This window comes from Babylonia areolata, chromosome 9 (genome assembly GCF_041734735.1).
Source record: "Babylonia areolata isolate BAREFJ2019XMU chromosome 9, ASM4173473v1, whole genome shotgun sequence".
Classification (NCBI taxonomy): Eukaryota; Metazoa; Mollusca; class Gastropoda; order Neogastropoda; family Buccinidae; genus Babylonia; species Babylonia areolata.
Window position 1 is genome coordinate 28,554,249 of NC_134884.1, and position 20,000 is coordinate 28,574,248.

At 42.6% G+C, this 20,000-nt stretch overlaps 1 protein-coding gene across 1 annotated transcript in view; it reads left to right on the forward strand.

The window, feature by feature from the left end:
* LOC143286193 (uncharacterized) overlaps window positions 1–20,000 on the forward strand; it is a 256,326-nt gene that overhangs the window by 200,915 nt on the left and 35,411 nt on the right. Inside the window, exon 3 of the mRNA XM_076593829.1 lies at window positions 1,231–3,328. Coding sequence (XP_076449944.1) covers window positions 2,600–3,328 — 729 coding nt within the window. The 5' untranslated portion in view covers window positions 1,231–2,599. The remainder of the gene's footprint in view (window positions 1–1,230; window positions 3,329–20,000) is intronic.

Genomic DNA, 20,000 nt, shown 5'->3' on the forward strand with positions numbered 1-20,000 from the left:
AGGAGAGGGGGGAAGGCAGGGGAGAATGTAAAGGAAATGCTGAAGAAAGAAAGAAAAATTAAAAGAAAGCAGAAAGAAACGAACGACAGAAGAGAATATTGTCACACGCGCATATACATGTTCGAGGGTTTCTATGTCTATCTGTCTACACACATGCATACATTTTATTTATATATATATATATATATATATATATATATATATATATATATATATATGTGTGTGTGTGTGTGTGTGTGTGTGTTATAACCATATATATATATATATATATATATATATATATATATATATATAGACAGATAGAGAGAGAGAGAGAGGGGCAGTACAGAATGACAGAGTGCAGTGGGGATGATTGAAAAATAAAAAGAAGGAACAGGGTGATAAAAGACAGTAAGGGGCCAGAAGCAGCAACGTAGCAAGGGGCTAGAAACGAAGGGAAGATTGAATGTGTGGTAGGGAGGGATAGGGGGTAAGGCAGGGTATGAGAAAGAGAGATAGACATACAGACAGACAAACAGACACAGAGGGGAAGAGAGAGAGAGAGAGAGAGAGAGAGAGAGAGAGAGAATTTTGAAGGGAAAAACAATATCAAACTGATGAATTAACGATTTTGTTTAAAGAATGAATGAATGAGCTAGTGCATGAATCAACCAATCATTCAACAAACGAACGAACTAATGAAGGAACGATCAAAAACCGTATCTCAATCAAAGAAAAGCTAAGAAACAAACTGAACGAAACAAAGATGAAGCTAGATTGGTCGGCAAACAGGAAAAAAATCAAATAATCAAACCAAACCACACCCACCAAAACAAAAACACAACATCAGATCAACACAGCATATTCCTCTCCCCCCGGCCCCCCTACCCCCCGCACCCCCCCCCCCCACTCCTCCTCCCCCTCCCCCTACCCCACCACCACCAACCCCGCACAACCGAATCTATTGACCTCTGAGGGGATCAGGCCTGCATGCATGTTGCTGGTGCCAGTGTTATGTCATTGGATCAGTGTGATAAGTGGCAAGGATGCGTCCCCCCCCCCCCTTTCCCCATGCCTTGCAATGCTCAGATGCCTCCTCCTTTTCATCTCCATCCGAGCTTGAGAATTTCCCATGCATTTTGTTGCCCTCATTTCATTTCATGTGTTTTTGTTTGTTTGTTTGTGTTTTTTGTTTTGTTTCTTTAACCCTCCACCCATTTTCTTTAAAAATATTTTTTTATTCTGTTGCAGAGCGGAAGTGGCAACGGCAAGCAGACCAGCTGTCGGCTGAAGCGTGAACGTCAGCAGAGAGCCCGGATGAAGGTCACGTGATGTGCTGAACACGTTCTCTACCTCTGGAGGCTTCATCGGCTTGGAGCGTGGGATTGGCTGCCGCTTTTTGAAAAGAAAAGAAAAAAATATATATATATATGTTTATATATATATATTGTGGGGGTGTTTAAAACTTGAATAAATAGATAAATAGCAAGTAAATAAATAAATGAATGAGATGAATAAACAGAAGTCCTGACGTAGCTTGCTTGTGACAAGTGGCGCATTCAAGTGGAAGCGAACGATGAAAAGATTTCGTTGTTGAAAATCACATCGCCAGAAGCCTTCGTTTATGAAGGGAGAAATAGATAAATAGATAAACAAATGAGTAAATAAATGAATGAATGGATTGATAGAAAGATAAATAAATAAATAAATAGAAATAACAAGTTCTTCTCTGATTCATCATACTTTCGTTTATTTATCCAGGAAGTGGGATTTCTTTCCAAAGCTCTTTTGATTCATTCTCGGTTACTTTTGCAATGGCGTCCTGATTTACTGGTAATCGAATGTTCTTCCCGGTTCATTTTAACGCTTAATGCAATGTGTCAGTACACTTAGCTTAAAAGATAAAATGAAGTAATACAAAGAATAATTTTGGGCAGCCAGGCGAATCATCCACGAACACGTTTTACCAACAGCTGCAGAATAGGGGATAATAGTCTACATTGGAACAAGCCAAAGAAATAGAAATTGACGTTAAAAAGTTGTCCAGAAGAAAATGTGACACCACCCCTAAAAATGTAGAACTTGAATACAGTGACTGTGGGTGATGTTGAACAGGAAACACGTGATCGTAATGTGTTATTTAACTAAGATGGGATGCTCTTGCGTCAAGATCGCCCCGCTTTTTAGAGGTGGATAATGTGCTTGTGCTTTATCTCGTTTGCCTTTGAGTGTCAGTTCAATTAAACTGACAAAATGGTGCCAGGGGGCAAAGCGGAAATTTGATTGCAGAAAATCATCAACAGTGTGAAAGATGTTTTTTTAGAGTGTTAACATTGTAGACAGCACGCGCGTTAAAGAGGGACAACTCTAAAAGCTGAGTGACGCCAAAGCCCAAAAAGCTTTTGGTGATTTATATAAAAGCTGTAATAGAGATATTCAATTTGAGGAACGTGATTTAAAATAGCGTTGGGTTAGAAAAACCGTGTGAGGTTTCGCAGTTCGATGCAACACACACCATGATGTTTTAAACAGAGAGAGTTAGAGGAAAACAGAGAAGAGCTTCCTCTTCGTGTGCTGTGGAGAGGGTAGGACCATACACGCGTCCTTCCCTACCACGAGAATGCTGCAGTCCACTCAGCTCTGTGCCGCCAGCAGTCACTACCAGCACCAGCACCAGCAGCCACTCTCGAGAGTCTCGCCAGTCATGGAGTCAGAGGAGGACTACAACTACGACACGGACGACTACTCCTCCATCCAGACCCACGCCAACGGGGAGCCGTACATGGTGACGGACGTGTACCACCAGCCCATCCCCCTGGCCACGCCCCAGGGCAGCGACTCGGGCCCGGAGTACTCCACCCCCTTCGCCCACAACAACGGGGGCTCCTCCCCTGGAAGTCTCAGGCGGGTCTTCTCCCCTCCTCCCCCATCCTCCTCCTCCACCGCCGCCTCTTCCTTCCTGCCCGGCGCCAAACAGAAGCCCAGGATGGGGGTGATGGCGGCCAGGAACCTCTCGGACAAGAACCCGAGCAACGCCCGAGCCCTAGCGCCGGACGGCGACCCCGAGAACCCTTCCCCCTTGCTGCCTCCAGTGTCTGACGATGACTATGACAGCCCAGTGTACGATTCCACCCAGTATATCGTCACCCCCACCAGGCGGCGCAACTCGGAGAACGAGAAGACTGTGAACGGGAGGACCTTGAACCGGAGGGAGGTTGGGGGCGGGCTGGAGTACCCCGAGATCCGCGGACGGCTCGGGGAAGGGGAGGAGATGGTGGGGGGCGTGGTGCCGCCGGGGGTGGTGCTGCTTCAGCCCAACGTCTACCAGGACGGAACTTTGGATTCTCAGGTGAGTGAGCACATACTGTTGGTGACTACCTGCCTGCGTGCCTGGCTTCTTGGTTCAGGTTGTCTCTCGTGTGTGTATGTATGTGTGTGTATGCAATGTGTGCGTGCATGTGTGTGTGTGTGTGTGTGTGTGTGTGTGTGTGTGTGTGTGTGTGTGTTTGAGGGGAGGAATAGTGCGTGAGTGGGTGTGTATGGCTACCTGTTTATATGCCTTCCCTGTCCGTCCTTCTGCCCGCCCGTATGCATTTGCAACGTGGGTGTGCTTGCATTGTCCACGTTTGATTTTGAGCTGGTGTATTTTCGATTTTATGTCACTGGTCTAATAAATGTGTCCTCTTGTTTTTATCTCGACGTCCGTCGCTGTAGGAGGCATTGCTAGCATGCTTGCCGAAAACAGGGCTCGTGGAATAGACAAGTGATATCACTGTCCAGGACATTGAACCCTCTCGGAAAGAAGTCGGGTCATTATGTCAAGACAGCAGCGGAAAATTTGTTTTATCAGATTTCACCAGCCATAAACAGGACTACCAAACATGACGCAACGCTAGATACTGAAATGCATCGAATCTCAAGCCCTACGGACAGACCACCAACAGAAGTGCTGAACTCGATATGATGGCCTACAATGATAAGTCAACACTGTGGTGTTTAGGGGCAATGTTTCGCACTCACAAGTTCATAAACAGCGGGCGTGTTAAAAACATGACAGGGTGACAAAACCCACGATAGGTCGTGTCAGAATGAGTGATGGTTTCCATACATCATCACATTGGAACCACAGCGAACTTTATCAAAAGAAGACGATCCCTGCATCACCGATAGCATTTCTTTTTCTTTTAGATTTTAGTTTAGACTTCTGTCATGTAAAGAAGTCAGACTTTTATCATTATATATATATATATATATATATATATATATATATATATATATATATATATATATATATGGATATGACTCTGGTATGCCACTGACACCAGGTGGGATTTTGGAGATAATCACACTGACATCTTTCCACACTCCCATATGACGTGGATAAGGGAGCTTGCCCACGCGTTACTTTAAATCACGTTCTTCGCGTGAAAGGGAATCACTGGAGTCTTAAAGCAACGGCTGAGTCTGGAGGGAGAAGGGAGGGAGACGAGGGGGGAGTTGGCGCAGGGGGTGGGGGTGGGGGAGAGGGGAAGGGTATCATCAAGGCAGGGGTGGGTGTTTGTGTTTTGCCTTCTGTTTTTTGCCGGAGACTGTTGTGGGTGGGACCGATTCACCACAGTGGTCCTACACTTCACTATCTCGCTTCGCAATGACTTTGCGCTCTATCTCCCTCCCTCCTCCCCTCCCCTCCACCTCTCTCTCTCTCTCTCTTTCTTTCTTTCTCTCTCTCTCTCTCTCTCTCTCCCTCCCACTCTCTTGGGGGCCAGATGGAAAAAACATTTGAAACAGGTTACTTATCTTTTAGCCCAGTAAATAAAAAAAAATCTCAAGAATGTACTCTCTCTCTCTCTCTCTCTCTCTCTCTCTCTCTCTCTCTGTGTGTGTGTGTGTGTGTGTGTGTGTGTGTGTGTGTGCCTGTCTGACTGTCTCAAAGTTTGGGTTTTTTTTTTTCTTCTCTTATCTCTTCAAGCACCGTGGTGTTTTCTGTCCGGCTGCAATTTATTGAAGTTGCTTTTTTTTTCTTTCTCTCTTTTTAGGCTTTTCCCGTATCTGACTGCAACTTAATTAAGCTCTTGCTCTTCTTTTTTTCCAGTTTTTTTTTATACCCCATCCCGCTGTTCCTAAATAGCAATGTGTATTTATGTATGTCTCAGCCCAAGTGGTTTCAAATGTTCCCTGTCTATTAACAAGACCAATAAAACGATAGCAGCCCAAAACAGCCAGTTAATAATCTTAGATTAGCGTAGCAAGGTATTAGGTTAATGAACATAATCCTCTATAATGCACCACTGAGCAAAAGCATAAACACTATTTATGATAGTGGGGGGCGTGTTGTTAGATCAACACCACAGCCGAGAAAAGGCGATAAAAAAGACTCTGCAGAAGACGAAGATAATGGTGATAACGATGCATCTGATGATTGATTTAACGATGCTATTTCCAGGCAAGTGGGTTCTCGCCAGCGTTGATAATTTGAATGAAGGGACCGCTGCCAGCCCCCACCCAGCAAAATCAGCAGCGAAATAATGAACAATATACAGCAACGATAGTGCTGTGTCCCAGAGCACGCCAAGGGCACATAACTCTGCTCTGAGCCAACTTGCACGCTGGTAAAAACGGAAAGTACAGAGGAATATATAGAAACTACAGACATGAAAAGTAGAGAGAAATAGATAGAAGGTGCAGCGCAAAGAAACAGAGAAAAGGAAATGCGGAGAAACAAAATAACGAAAAGTGCAGAGGAACATTTAGATACTTCTCTGATTGAAAGTGTGTTATATACACTTTTCATTTTTATGTGCACGCGGCGCGCGCGCACACACACACACACACACACACACACACACACACACACACACACACACACACACACACACACACACACACACACACACACACACACACACACACACACACACACACACACACACACACACACGTACACACACATGATAACAGAAACAGCAAGTATTAGCTCCTAGCATAGTCTTCAACATGCAATGGGTACAGTATGTGTGAAAGAAAATTATGTCAGACGAAGACCACCAGGACTGCAGAGGGGGCAACTGTAGTCCCGACTATCTGGGCTATAATTTGATTATAGTGGAGATTGTCTTGCCCAAGTTACAACCCCTTTTAAGACAATTGGCGTTGGGAGGGTTCCCATATGCGAACCAGCCCCCAATGCTGGAGCAGTCTTGCATCGTAGTTTGAGAGTCATCGTCCTTCACAAAAGACTAAACTGTGAATGTGTGCCCTTTGCAGTGGAGAAACCATTGATCATGCAGCTCTCACTTTACTGTTGACCTAACTGTAAGCCTGTGTCAGTCTCTGATATAATCCGAACGTTGAGGTGGTACGGTATGAATCCAGAGATAAAAGAACAAGGAGCGTTCAGCTTTTCTCAGCTTCCAGCATAAAAGAAGAACGGTATCTGTCGATCCAAGACAAAGCGCATACATTGGCGCCTGCTGTGCGATTTTTCGGTCTGTGACTGGCTTTTGCCAAGAGCTGAATGTTCTGTGGAATCAAATCGGAGGACAGACGCCATGCAGTCGAGAGTTCTCGGAGCACTGTGTTCACATTTCAAAGCCAACACAGCAGGTGTCTGTTTCCCCGGGCCTCTTTTGATACCCTGAAGTGTAAAGGAAAGAAAGAAATAATCATTACAGCCTTGTCACGTCGTCTCAAATCTGGTAACATCTCTCATGCGGCTTTGTCATCATTATCGTCCATCACACAACATTATATTATTATTATTAGTAGTAGTAGTAGTAGTAGTAGTATATTGTTGTTAAAAAGTACGGAGAATTTGTCCTCCCCAAAACATGTGACATTTCTTACGCCTCCAAACGGCTTGGGGTTATGGTTCCTTTATCTTGCCTAAGTGTGTCATCGTAATCATTGTTATCCATCACCATAAAAAAGTACAGAGAAATCACCCTTCCTAAAACATGTGACATTTCCTACGCCTCCATACGGCATGAGGTTATGTTTCCTTAGTCAAGCTTAATCAATTCTGTACCGTGTTTCCCTGCGTTGCCTTCGTTGCGTTACTTCTTACGCCGCTCATCCCGAACATCCCCCCCCCCCCAAACCCTCCACGGGACGCAGACACATCCAGGCTTCTCCAGCAGTTGTCTGGGCGCCAGACATCCGCAGGGGATTATTCATGGTAGGTCAGTCGCCACGAGGCTACACACCAGAGGAGATTCTGCGCTGTTTTCGGTTGGGGCTGTCCGTTCTGGTTCAGTACAGCATTAGGCAGGACACCACCTACTAAGCCCCCACCCCCATCCCCCAACCCCCCACCCCTACCCCCCATGCTGTCGACGGTGATTACTCAGTCGCGGAGACAGGCTAAATGAGCGTCCTCTCCGGGGTGCTGACAGCCCCCAACGCCATTACACGTGAATCTGCTGGCACCGAACACCACGAATTAATGCAAATGTACGGTGGCCCTTTTACCCCCAGCAAACTGAGACAGAGGGTGAGAGGGAGAACAGAAAGAAGACAAAAAAAAAAAGGGGGGGGGGTGAGGGAGAGGGGTGGTTGCGGGAGAGAAAAAAAAATGACAGACAGACAAATAAATGGATGGATGGATAGAATGACAGAACGAATCTTTATGCGGGAGAGAAATGAAGACAGATATACAGAATGGATGGAGTGACAGAATGAATCTTTATTAACAAAGGAAAGGACTACGTTTTCACACGTACCAGCTTTTTTTTCTCTCTCTTTTTTTTATCATTCAGCCTTGAAGAAAAAAGAAGAGAAAGAGAGAAAGTCAGACATTCAGTGTGTTTCTTTCTTTCTTTCTTCACTTCCCGCTTGTTGATTTCTGGTTGATTTTGTTTTGTTTTATAAATGTCAACGCCCAATTGACACTTCCGCGCGAGCGGCCTCCGTGTGTGTGTGTGTGTGTGTGTGTGTGTGTTCGTCAGTGGAGAAATCAAGTAGCACGCGTAAGTACTACTGGTGTCAGCCTGTGTCCTTCGGGCTTCATTTTGGTATGCAGAAATGGAATAAATGACTACTGCCGTATCGTTTTGTACTGTATTGTATTATATTGTATTGTCTTACTTTTCGTGACCATAGGTTTCTCTGTTTGGTATTTGGGTTGCTGTTCTTGCGGACAGCGCGTCGCTACCTCGTTTTTTGTTCCACCCTACACACACACACACACACACACACACACACACACACACACACACACACACACACACACACACACACACACACACACACACACACACCATCCACCCTACACACACACACACACACACACACACACACACACACACACAAGCACACACACACACACACACACACACACACACACACACACCACCACCACCAGCACCAGCACCACCAGCACCAGCACCACCACCAGCACAAGCACCATCAGAACCCCCACGAAATCGGGGCTGTCCCGAAGTTGTTAATTTTATTAGGGGCCTTACCTTCACACACACCCATCCACCCTACACACACACACACACACACACACACACACACACACACACACACACACACACAAACTCATCACCACCGCCGCCAAATCACGGCTTTCCCCAGGTTGTTAGTTTTATTGGAGGCCTTACCCACACATGCCCACCATCCACCCTTACCTACTACCCAAACACTTCCACAACCACCACCACCCGTCCCCTCACTCCAGGTGTGCGCAGCCAGATAATTAGCTCCCTTACTCGCCACTGTCAAAAGAGTAAGGCTCGAATGAGCGCGTGAGAGTTGCTTCCCCCCCCCCCCCTCCCCCTGTTAGCGGCCAATTTGGACACAGGGCAGAAGATCCGATGTTTGCCCATCTCAGTGGGTTTGCCTGGTTTGTTGGGGTGTTGTGTGTCGATGGTGCCCTGACAACTGTAACCTCACACTTTCCTCTCCCATACCTAACCCCCTCCCCTCCCCATCCACTCCCATCCTCTCCACGTGTCCGCCGTCTCCTGTCCTTTTGAAACCCCCCTGTGCTGGGCTGTCTTCGTGCGTACCTTCATCCACAAGCACGTGCGTCCTGTCAGTGGTGATGTTTGGAAGGAACGACTCTCTCTCTCTCTCTCTCTCTCTCTCTCTCTCGTCCTTCCTAACGATCTAGGAGCACCACGGGTATGGATAGATGAGATGGAAGAGCAGCAGAAAGTTTGACTGAGAGAGACACAGACAGAGAGGCAGAGAGAGAGAGACAGAGATTAAATGAAATAAAGAAAGATGGGACGTGTGGGGGTGGGGGGCACTGAAAGAGATTGTTAGTGGGATTAGGGAGGGAGGCGCCTTTTTTGTTCTTGACCACCCTTATATATATATATATATATATATATATATATATATATATATATATATATATATATATATATATATATATATATACTTCAAACCAACTTTGCGAAGGAGGGCTCAGTGGTACGTTCTGGAAAACAATTCCATACTGACATGTTTGATTGTTTAATCATTACACGTCATTTATGTGATTCGGTAACATTACAACATGAAACAAATAGCGAGCGGGATGAAGGGTTAGAGGGAGGAAGGAGGGGCGGGGACAGGCATGTATTATATCACATTTTGTTACAACACATTTATTTGTGTGAAATTCAGGCTTCTTTCCACATGGAAAGCATGTCGCTACAGTGCAGCACCACCTTTTTATCATTTTGTTTCTCTCTCTCTCTCTTTTTTTTAAATTTATTTATTTTTTTTTTACCTTGAAGTATATTTTTTCTCCTGTCGGAGTGGACTTTTCTGTCAGGGACAACCCTTTCGTTGCCGTTGGTTCTTTTACATGCGCTAAGTGCATGCTACACGCGGGACTTCGATTTATAGTCTTTTCCGAATGACTGGCGTCCGGACCACCACTGAAGGTCTAGTGGAGAAAGAGAAAATACTGGCGGGTGTACGATTCGAACCTGTTCGCAAAGCTTCTCTCTCTTCCTGGGCGGACTTGTTAACACTAGGCCACCTGGAAACGAGATAAAACGGAAAAGACGACTTTTCGACGTACGAAACGACCGGAAGTGAAGCGTCAGAAGAAGGAATAACACTCCGATGCTCTTGTGTCTACTGACGTTTGTGTTTTCGAGGCTTGTTTCCTTTCCTTTGTTCCAAGGTTTCCTTGTCTTCTTCCTGTTTGTGTCGTACCTTTTTTCCGCTTTCTTCTTACTCTGTATTTACTTACTTGCTAACTTGCAGCCAGTTTTTGCCCTCTGGCTTGCAGGGCAGTTGCGAAGAACTGCCACTCTTTTCTGTTTTTGGCCAGTCTCTCTGAATGATACATCATGTGTGCTCCAGGGTCTTGAGTTCTCCTTCGACTGTTCTTACTCGGTATTTAGGAAGACGCAAATGAGTTCTGTATGTCTTCTAGAAGTACCGTGCGGACGTGGGTAAATATTTATAGTTAAATATATAGTAAAAGGGTTGCAATGATGACATGTGGCAAAAGAATTATTGATGAGTTAACGTTTTGAACTGAACCTTATTTGCTTGGGAAAAAAAAGAACGAAAAAAAAACCACAAAAAAACAGGAGAAGAATGTTGATAAGCTTGACGTTTATGGGCCAATATTTTAGTTACAAAGAGAAGAAGATATGCAGTGCTGTTTAGTGCTGCTTTTCAAACGCTGGCATTTTCTATTTAAAAAAAAAAGAATAAATAAAAGAAAGAATTGGGGGTGGTGAGGAAAGATTGGGGTGGATCAGAGGTTTCTGTCTCCCACGCCAAAGAAAAATGGAATGGTTCATAGACAAACGGATGCCTGCCGGAAGCACCCAACTTCACAAAACACCCCTCATCCCTTGTCTGCACCCCCCCCCCCCCAACCCCATCCCTATTCTTCCTCCAACTCCTCCTCCTCCTTCTCCTTCCCACCACTCCTTTCCTCTTCCTCCAGCGCCACCTCCTTGCCTTTGGGCCCATAATCCCCTCCGCCCAAAGTCTGCTCAGCCACTGGCTTCGTCTTTGATCAACGGTTTGTACCTGTGCCAGTTGGCTGTAAGGCTTGCCAGCCACCTGTCCGGCCCGTAATGACTAGACCCGCAAAAAAGCGCAAGCCATAGTCGTGCATGCACACGCCAGAAGCAAGTCTTCAACAACTACCACCACTTTCAGTGAAAAAAAAAAACAAAACAAAACCAAAAAAACCAACCTTTTCCTCCCCCTACCCTTACCTATCAAAACGGACAAAGCCGTGAGTCTAGTCGGCTTTCCTGATTCAAAAGCCTTTTCCATCTTATCTCTCCCCTAGTCATAACCACGGAGAGACGGCCTACCCAGAACTTTTTACACAACGAAACCAAGGTAGACAACTCTTGAAAAACGAAAGCAGACGACTTGGGGAAAAAGTGCGCGAGCATACGACACATCCGCTGTGCAAGACAAGTTGTGCGTGTTCTGTTTGTGTGGAATTCTTCCTGACCTGGTTATACATCCTACGGAGTTGTGTGGTTTGGAAAAGTGTTGTGGTCGTGTTGTATTGATTTTCTATCGGAAACTGTGTCGTTGGACGTTCTAATCAGTCAAAAGTTGTGAAAGTGAAGCAGCTGATTTACCGGCGAACCCAAGTTGGAAAATTTAAAGCAGTTTCTCCATGCATCGCTACAGCGTTCTTCAAGAGAGTTCCACGTGTGGCTCTTCCGTAAGTGATTTTGTTTCCATATTTGTTTTCTTTCAAAAGTGAAAAACGATACGCCTGCTATCAAAGTGAAAACTTCCCTTTCCCGTCTCTCTCTCTCCTCCCCCCCCCCCACCCTCCACCCCCGCCCCACCCCTCCTCTCTCTGTATCTCTTCTCCTTCTCTCATCCGTGAAATTAGATGTGAAATACGTAAGCATGTGTGTGTGTGTGTGTGTGTGTGTGTGTGTGTGTGTGTGTGTGCATGAGATAGAGACAGGGGAGGGAGTACGGAGGAAGGAGGGTGGGGAGGAAGGGGAGAGAGAGAACAGAGGCAGTCAGCTGTCTCAGACAGTAGATTATTCCCCCACTTCCAAGCCTTTTTGCCACGCTTTCGTTGCGGCTGTATGAGTTTTCCTCGTCTAAAACGTTTTCCCTCATCATTATCGCTGCGGTTATCAGTGCCTACCTCTCGTCAGTCATCATTCACTGGCAGCATTACTCATCAGCACAATTATCGTCCCATTCTTACAGTGCGTCTGGGCGGCCCATCGAGGACGTTCTCTACTTCTCAGTCCATGGAAACACTGAGACTCCTTCACTTGCCATGTGTTGGCGAAGTACCAATCTCAGACCAATTTGTGTGTGTGTGTGTGTGTGTGTGTGTGTGTGTGTGTGTGTGTGTGTGTGGTGTTGTTGTTGAAAGGTTGCTAATAAGTTTAATCATTTGATTTGAGGTTTGCTGTTCCGTTCTGAGACACTTATTTTATTTCATTTTAGTTAGTTATTTAGTTATTAATTAATTAATTTATTTATTCATTTTATTTATTTCGTTGTTGAAAGTAGCAAATAGTTTACTAGTCATCAGTCATTTTACTTGAGTTTTTCTTGCTGATTGTGGGTAAATTTGATTTTGAATCGGTGTTTTTAGCACTGTTTGGGGAGTTGTTCGCGAACTTTGATTTTCAGTGTATTGAAATATATGACGGGTTTTCACGTTGACTTATATACAAATCAATAGTGATTAGTAATGATTAACAGCAGTAATGATACTACAACTACTAATTATAATGATGATGATGGTAATGATGATGTGAATTTATTTAATGCCAAATCTGTAAGCAATACTCTTTAACTCTTTTTTTTATTTATCTTATTTATTTATTTATTTATTTATTTTTTTTTTTTTATCGCCTGGTTCCGTTCTGATCTTGGACAATGCTTTCCCTCTTCACTGGTGCTTGGCTGATAAAGTAAACATCTGCTGACTTTGTAATGTTTGTTTGTTTGTACATTGTATAGCCAAAACTATATAATTTGACAATTTACAAGACCCTTGTTGTGGGCTATGCTAAAATCAAGACATGATCTACTTCTGTTGTTATGACCGCCAGTGTGGACTGTGTGGGGGATTGCTTAGTGAGGTGAAGAGATTTAAACGATGTTATAGAAGAATACAACGAAGACATAGAGGAAGAAGAAGAAGTTGAAGAAAACACATGGATGAAGCAACGCAAATGAAAATTTTAAAAAGAAGAGAAAAAGAAATTATATTTTTAAAAATATGACGATGATGATAATGATAGTAATAACAACAACAACAATGATGATGATGATGATGATGATAACAACAACAATGACGATGATGATAATGATAATAACAACAACAATGATGATGATGATGATGATGATGATAATAATAATAATAATAATAGTAATAACAATAATAATATTATTACTATCATCATCATCATCATCATTATTGTTGTTATTATTATTATTATTATTATTATTATTATTATTATTATTATTATTATTATTGTTGTTCTCTTATTATTTTCGTTATTATTATCGTTATTATTATTATCATCATCATCATCACAATATAATAGTAACCATGATAATGATAAATAATAATAAAAATAATAATGATGATGATGATAGTATCGTTATAATGAGAATACTAATGGTGCAGTTTGCATAATAATGATGATTATAATAATGATACTAATAATAATGATGGTAATTTTATTATTTTTGTTGTCATCATCGTTATTATTATTATTATTATTATTATTATTAAAAACACGATTCTCTGGTAATTCAATAGCTTCCACATATTCATATGATTGTAGTTTAGAAAGAAAATGCAGTTCACACACACACACACAAACACACACACACACACACACACACACACACACACACACACACACACACACACACACACACACACACAGACGCGTGCGTGTTTAGATATACTTTCAAAGTTTTGATTATTACTAAAAGTTTCATTGTTACTGAATAAAACTGTGAAAACCAAAAACGACTGGTGTGCTCAAAATCATTTTTGGGAGGCGAAACAAAGAGAGAGGGAAGGAGACAGAGATTGTTATGCATGCTTGGAAACCGACAGACACGGAGAGAAAGAGCAAATAGGAGTGATGGAGTTAGAGACAGCGAGAGTCAGACATTGAAGAGAGAGAGAGAGAGAGAGAGAGAGAGAGAGGCCACCTCACCAAACATAACAACGCGACCAAAGAAGAAAGCCATCATTTCTCATTGCATGGCAACAAGCCAAACGGTAATAAGTGACATTCCGGGTTGGTTATGGATCAGGAGCAAAATATGATATCATATTATTATACATAATGCATAAATGATTTCTGGTTTGCGAAAGACCACACAGGGTGACATGAATTAGATTGACAATTGAAAGCGTGTGCACAAAAATGTCAGTGGCAGAAGAATATCGCGGAAACAAGCAAAACCAAAACACAACAATCCACACATGAAAGCAACTTCGCGAAATGCAATATGCACATAACACCCAGACTATGATAATTATTGACTGGTTAGAAGCTGTCGACAGTCTCTCTCTCTCTCTCTCTCTCTCTCTCTCTCTCTCTCTCTCTCTCTCTCTCTCTCTGGCAGCACACCCTCAAGACTTGCTTCAGGTTAGTGTTAGAAACAGGCGTCAAAATGTGCAGACTGATCCATGAACGGTGCACCACATCTGCTTTGAAAAAATAACAAGAGAGGCAAGGCCTTCAAGACTCACTTGTGATACACTTTAAAAAAAAATCTAAGCTTTTTATGTATTGAGTATAATTTCGAAATGTAATGTTTAAGATGAGAAAGATCAGTTTAAAGCAAATTAAGTCCCCTAGCATTAATTACAGAGTAATTTCCCTTTTTTACTATCTGCACCAAAACGTTTGCAAAATAAATAAAACTTCCATGCTTAGCAAAAGAAGTTCCTGTTTGAACAAAAAATGATAATAATGACTGCTCTTGTTGTTGGGTCAGAATATCAGATCAAAGTGCCAAGTTTAGAGAATACAAAAAATATAAATATAACAGTAAATGCAGTTTGCATATAATTAGGCTTCATTATTTTTTTTTTTTTTTTTGTGTGTGCATTTCCTAGAGGTGCAATATTGTTTTAAACAAGATGACTGGAAAGAACTGAATTTTTCCTATTTTTATGCCTAATTTGGTGTCAACTGACAAAGTATTTGCAGAGAAAATGTCAATGTTAAAGTTTACCACGGACACACACACACACGGACACACACACACACACACACACACACACACACACACACACACACACACACACACACAACCGAACACCGGGTTAAAACATAGACTCACTTTGTTTACACAAGTGAGTCAAAAAAGGAGCAGATGTCTGACATACACAATAACCCAGCGCGCTGTTAGGTCTTATTAGCCTTCCCAAGGTTTATGCAGACAGCATAAAATGAAATAAACAGACGAAGTAAATTGATAAGTAAACATTAAAATGAATTCATAAAAAAGGAAAGAAAAAAGAAAGAAAGACACATAGAATGCAAATAATTTTTACACTTGTTCAACTTCAGAGCAAGCATTGCGCAGGATATATTTCTTCACGGTGTTTCCCATGCTTAGATCGGCTAACCTTTAAAAGTTAAAAGTGCTTCAGTATAAGAAAAATGTTGCCTGGTCAATTAACTAGAGGTGAAAAGTGCTATGTTTTGGTTTTCATCGATTTTTGTCTTCTGAGCTGAGTGGGGTTTCCATTGAGACAATGATTTTGTTTTCATGGGCAAGCTGTGGTTGTATTGTATCTTTCTCTTTTTCGTTTTCTTTTCTTATCTTTTTTAAAGCTATGATTGCTTTTTTTTTTTTTTTTTTTTTTTCGTTTTAGGGGTATCAAAGCGTTGGTTGTATCGTTCTTTTCTATTTATTTTGTGTCTTTTCTAATGTCAAGGCGATGACCGTATCTTTGTTTTCTTTTCTTTTTGCGAGTTAAAGTTATGGTTGTATCTTATTTTCGATTTATTTTTTATACTTTTTGTTGTTGTTGTTTTTGGTTAAAGCTATGGTTGTATCTTCTTTTTTTTCTTTTTTTTCTTTTGAGAAAGCTTTAATGAATGCGCCTATACCTCTTCCCCACTCATCGCAGTTTACATCATCCTCTTTCTTTTGCTGATTTCTCTTCACCTCCTCCTCCTCCTCCTCCTCCTCCTCCTCCTCTTCTTCTTCTTCTTCTTCTTCTTCTTCATCTCCGACCTCTTAAGCGTCTTCTTCCTCTCCTTCCTCTACTTTGCTTTCTGCATATCCATCCCCCCTCTTCCTCTTCTACATCTCTTTCCTCTTCTTCCTCTTTTACATCTCCTTCCTCTTCTTCCTCGTTTACATCTCCTTCCTCTTCTTCCTCGTCTGCATTACCTTCCTCTTCTGTATCTCCTTCCTCTTTTACAGCTTACTTGTTTATATCGCTTACCTCTTCTTCCTCTTCTACATCTCCTTCCTCACCTTTCTCTTCTACATCCCCCTCCTCTTCTCCCTCTTCTACATCTCCTTCCTCTTCATCCTCTTTTTCATCTCCTTCCTCTTCTACATCTCTTTGATCTTGTTCCTCTTTTATATCTCCTTCCTCTTCTTCCTCATTTACATCTCCTTCCTCTTCTTCCTCTTTTACAGCTCCTTCCTCTTCTTCTTCCTCTTCTGCATCTCTTTCCTTTTCTTCCCCTTTTACATCTCCATCCTCTTCTTCCTCTTCTTCATCTCCTTCCTCTTCTACATCTCCTTCCTCTTCATCCTCTTTTTCATCTCCTTCCTCTTCTACATCTCTTTCCTCTTCTTCCTTTTTTTTTTCATCTCCTTCCTCTTCTACATCTCCTTCCTCTTCTTCCTCTTTTACAGCTCCTTCCTCTTTTTTCTCTTCTGCATCTCTTTCCTTTTCTTCATCCACTGTTTTTCCTGCCTTTTTCCTTCCACTTCTGCACGTCGTTCCTCTCCTTCTTCTCCTGCATATCTGTCGTCTTCTTCCTCATATGTATCTTTTTTCTTCTCTTCCTCTTCTGCATCTTCTTCCCCTTCTACCGCCATAGATGCTGCTTCAGCAAAGAAGCTCCCATCATAAAAGCAAGTTTGTGGCCCTCTTGTCCGTTAGGCGATGTCAAATGTGTTGCAGGCTTGAATATACTGCTGTTCAGAAATGGAAACGTTGATAAAATTATGCACGATTCGTATAAAACCTCTGAAATAAAATGAATAATACGCCCGATGTGTCTTGGAGAAGAAAAAAAAAGCCTAATTGTGCAAAATAGTGATTTTTTTCCCCCGAAACTTACAACCATGCCAGACAGAAGCGCTTTTATGTTGGGTTGAATTATGCAAGCACAAAAAAGGTAGTGCTGCACCCTGAGAGGAACCCGTAGTGAGAAACCAGTTTTGAAAAAGAAAGTATCACACTTACAGTTTCATGTAATGAATCAGTCCGCTTCAATGAAACACTATCACAAACATAGTGAACATGGACTTTTCGCAAATAGTGACACGGCTTCCGACAAATACCCACACAAATAAATTAGTGAATGAATGGATGATAGAATAAATTAATGAATGAACAGACTGCTTGGAACAGATCGATCCAAAAGTTGTCTTTTTTTTTCTTTATTGTGTCATGTTAGATGTGCGATAAAACTCAACGAAGCTGCAAGGAAGAGTGGTCTGTATATTATCAGGACATCCCGTTGACCGCCATAGCAATGTTGTTTTCTGATTGTGAACGTAGAAAATCCATGATCCATTCTGTACTCCGCAAAGAGACATCAGACATGGAGAGACTCTGCCGTCGGCTCGATGGCCTCAGCTGCACGCAAATGACAAAGAACTTTTTTTCTTTCTTTTCTTTCTTTCTGTTTTTCTTTTTTTTTTCCTAGTGGTCCAAACGCGGCTTTCTTCATTGGCAGAAAATTTTCAGAAAGGAACACAGTGGAAAATCAAGAAAGGGATAAAGGGAGGAACTCTGTCATACTTCCTTTTCTTGATTGTTTTTCCTAATAATGGACATTAGTTGCGTTCTCTAATGTTCGACGAGGGCTTACACATGTCTAAGTTGTTGGGGGTTTTGTACGATAGTGTGTGTCGCATGCTGCTGTGCTTAAAAGCATGCTGTAGTTAGTGCTGTTTCACTTTAAATTCGGAAATCTGTGAATTTCGACAGTGTGTGTCACATGCTAGGCGTACTGTGCTAAAAACACACTGTAGTTAGTGTTGTTTCACTTTAAATTCGGAAATCTGAGAATTTAGTTTGCCCTCCAACCCACACACATACAGTCTCGCCACCGCCTCCCATGCCCCCTGCTTCCGCTTTTTAATTTTTTTTTTTTAATGAAAATCTTCAGTAAATCGACGAATTTACTTTATTGGGCGTATTTATTTGTGAACTGTTATATCTATAAAAGACAATTTTTATTTGAAGAGTTTGTTTTTTTTCTTGGACGATTATTTATCTTTCTATTTAAACTGTTACACGTGGTAAAGAAAAAAAGACATAAAATTCAGTGAGACAGCATAGGTATAAACAAAGTCGGTCCTGTGACTCCGAGTTCTAATATCGTGGGAAACTAGATATGTAAACATGCATTGAAAGACTGTCTTAAAAGCATGCTTCTGTTGCAAAATTTATGTTCTGACGTCGGGAAGCTTTACGAATTAATTTTCTGCAATCTGTTGAGCAGACTAATGGCTTCAAGGTGGAGAGAAAAGGGTGAGTTAGTTTCAAACCCTCTCTCTGTAACTGAGAAGCTGATCTGATCGCATCGTCACGTGGACTCAGAGAAGCACCGACCCCCGTCCCACCCCAACTACCCCCCCGTCTCACCCAGTCTAGTCTCCGGTGGAAATAAGGTATCGTCTGTCCGTTTTTAATTTCAACATTTGCGCGTCAAAACATACAGCGGATGTCTTGATTTGTCCATGACAACGTAAACGTGTGTTCTATCAGCCAGGGCCTGTGACAAAGGCTCTCCTGTCTCTCCCCCTCGTGTGTTTGGGCTTCCGTGTGGGTGGGTGGGTGGGGAGTTAGCCGGGGAAGAGGGCAATAGTGGTTTTGTGCAACACCCCCTCTACTCCTGTATCTGGTTTGGTTAAAGGCTGGGTGATAAGAGTCCAGAGGTCAGTGCCCCACTAAGACAGCCATCGCACGGTTAGCGCTGTCTGTGTGGCTGTGTCCTTCTGTGTGTGTGTGTGTGTGTGTGTGTGTGTGTGTCTGTCAGAATTACATAACCATATATATATATATATATATATATATATATATATATCACTCTTTCTCGGACTTAAACAACCCCCTCCCCCCGTCCCCCTGCCCTCTCTCTCTTTCTCTCTCTCTCATTGTCTGTCTCAGTCTCTCTCACTGCCCCCACTATCTCAGAATTAAACAATCACATCTCTCTCTCTCTCTCTCAGTCTCTGTCTCTCTCTCTCTCTCTCTCAGTCTCTCTCACTGACCCCACTCTCTCTCTTTCCTGTCTGCCCATCTCTCTCTCTCTCTCTCTCTGTCTGTCTCACAGACACACAGACACAGACACGCGCAGACACACACACACACACACACACACACACACACACACACACACAGAGAGAGAGAGAGAGAGTCGAAGTGAACCCCAAAAGAAAACAAAACAACAACAAAAACCGACTTCACTCACTTCGGATCAAACCCGTTCTCAGCATCGGGAGCAAACTGACCTTTTCTAAGTTTTTAGCCTTTCGCAGATGTAGGCAATATGGTGTGGTGGGGGAATGCGAGACACGACCCCTCGTTTCCGCTCCTAGGGCACTCTGCCCCTTTCAGTTGTTATTTTATTTTATTGTTTTGTTTTGTTTGATTTGTTTTTGTTTGGTTTTTTTTTGGTTTATTTGGTGTGTTGTTTTTTTCACAGGGTGTCAGGCGTTACATGTTTGTTCTTGTGCCTCGGTTCGATGTTAGAGACGAGCATTGGACTGTGTGTGTGTGTGTGTGTGTGTGTGTGTGTGTGTGCGTGTGTATTAGTGTGTGCGTGTGTGTGTATTAGTGTGTGTGTGTACGCGCGCGCGTGTGTGTGGGTGGTGGTGGT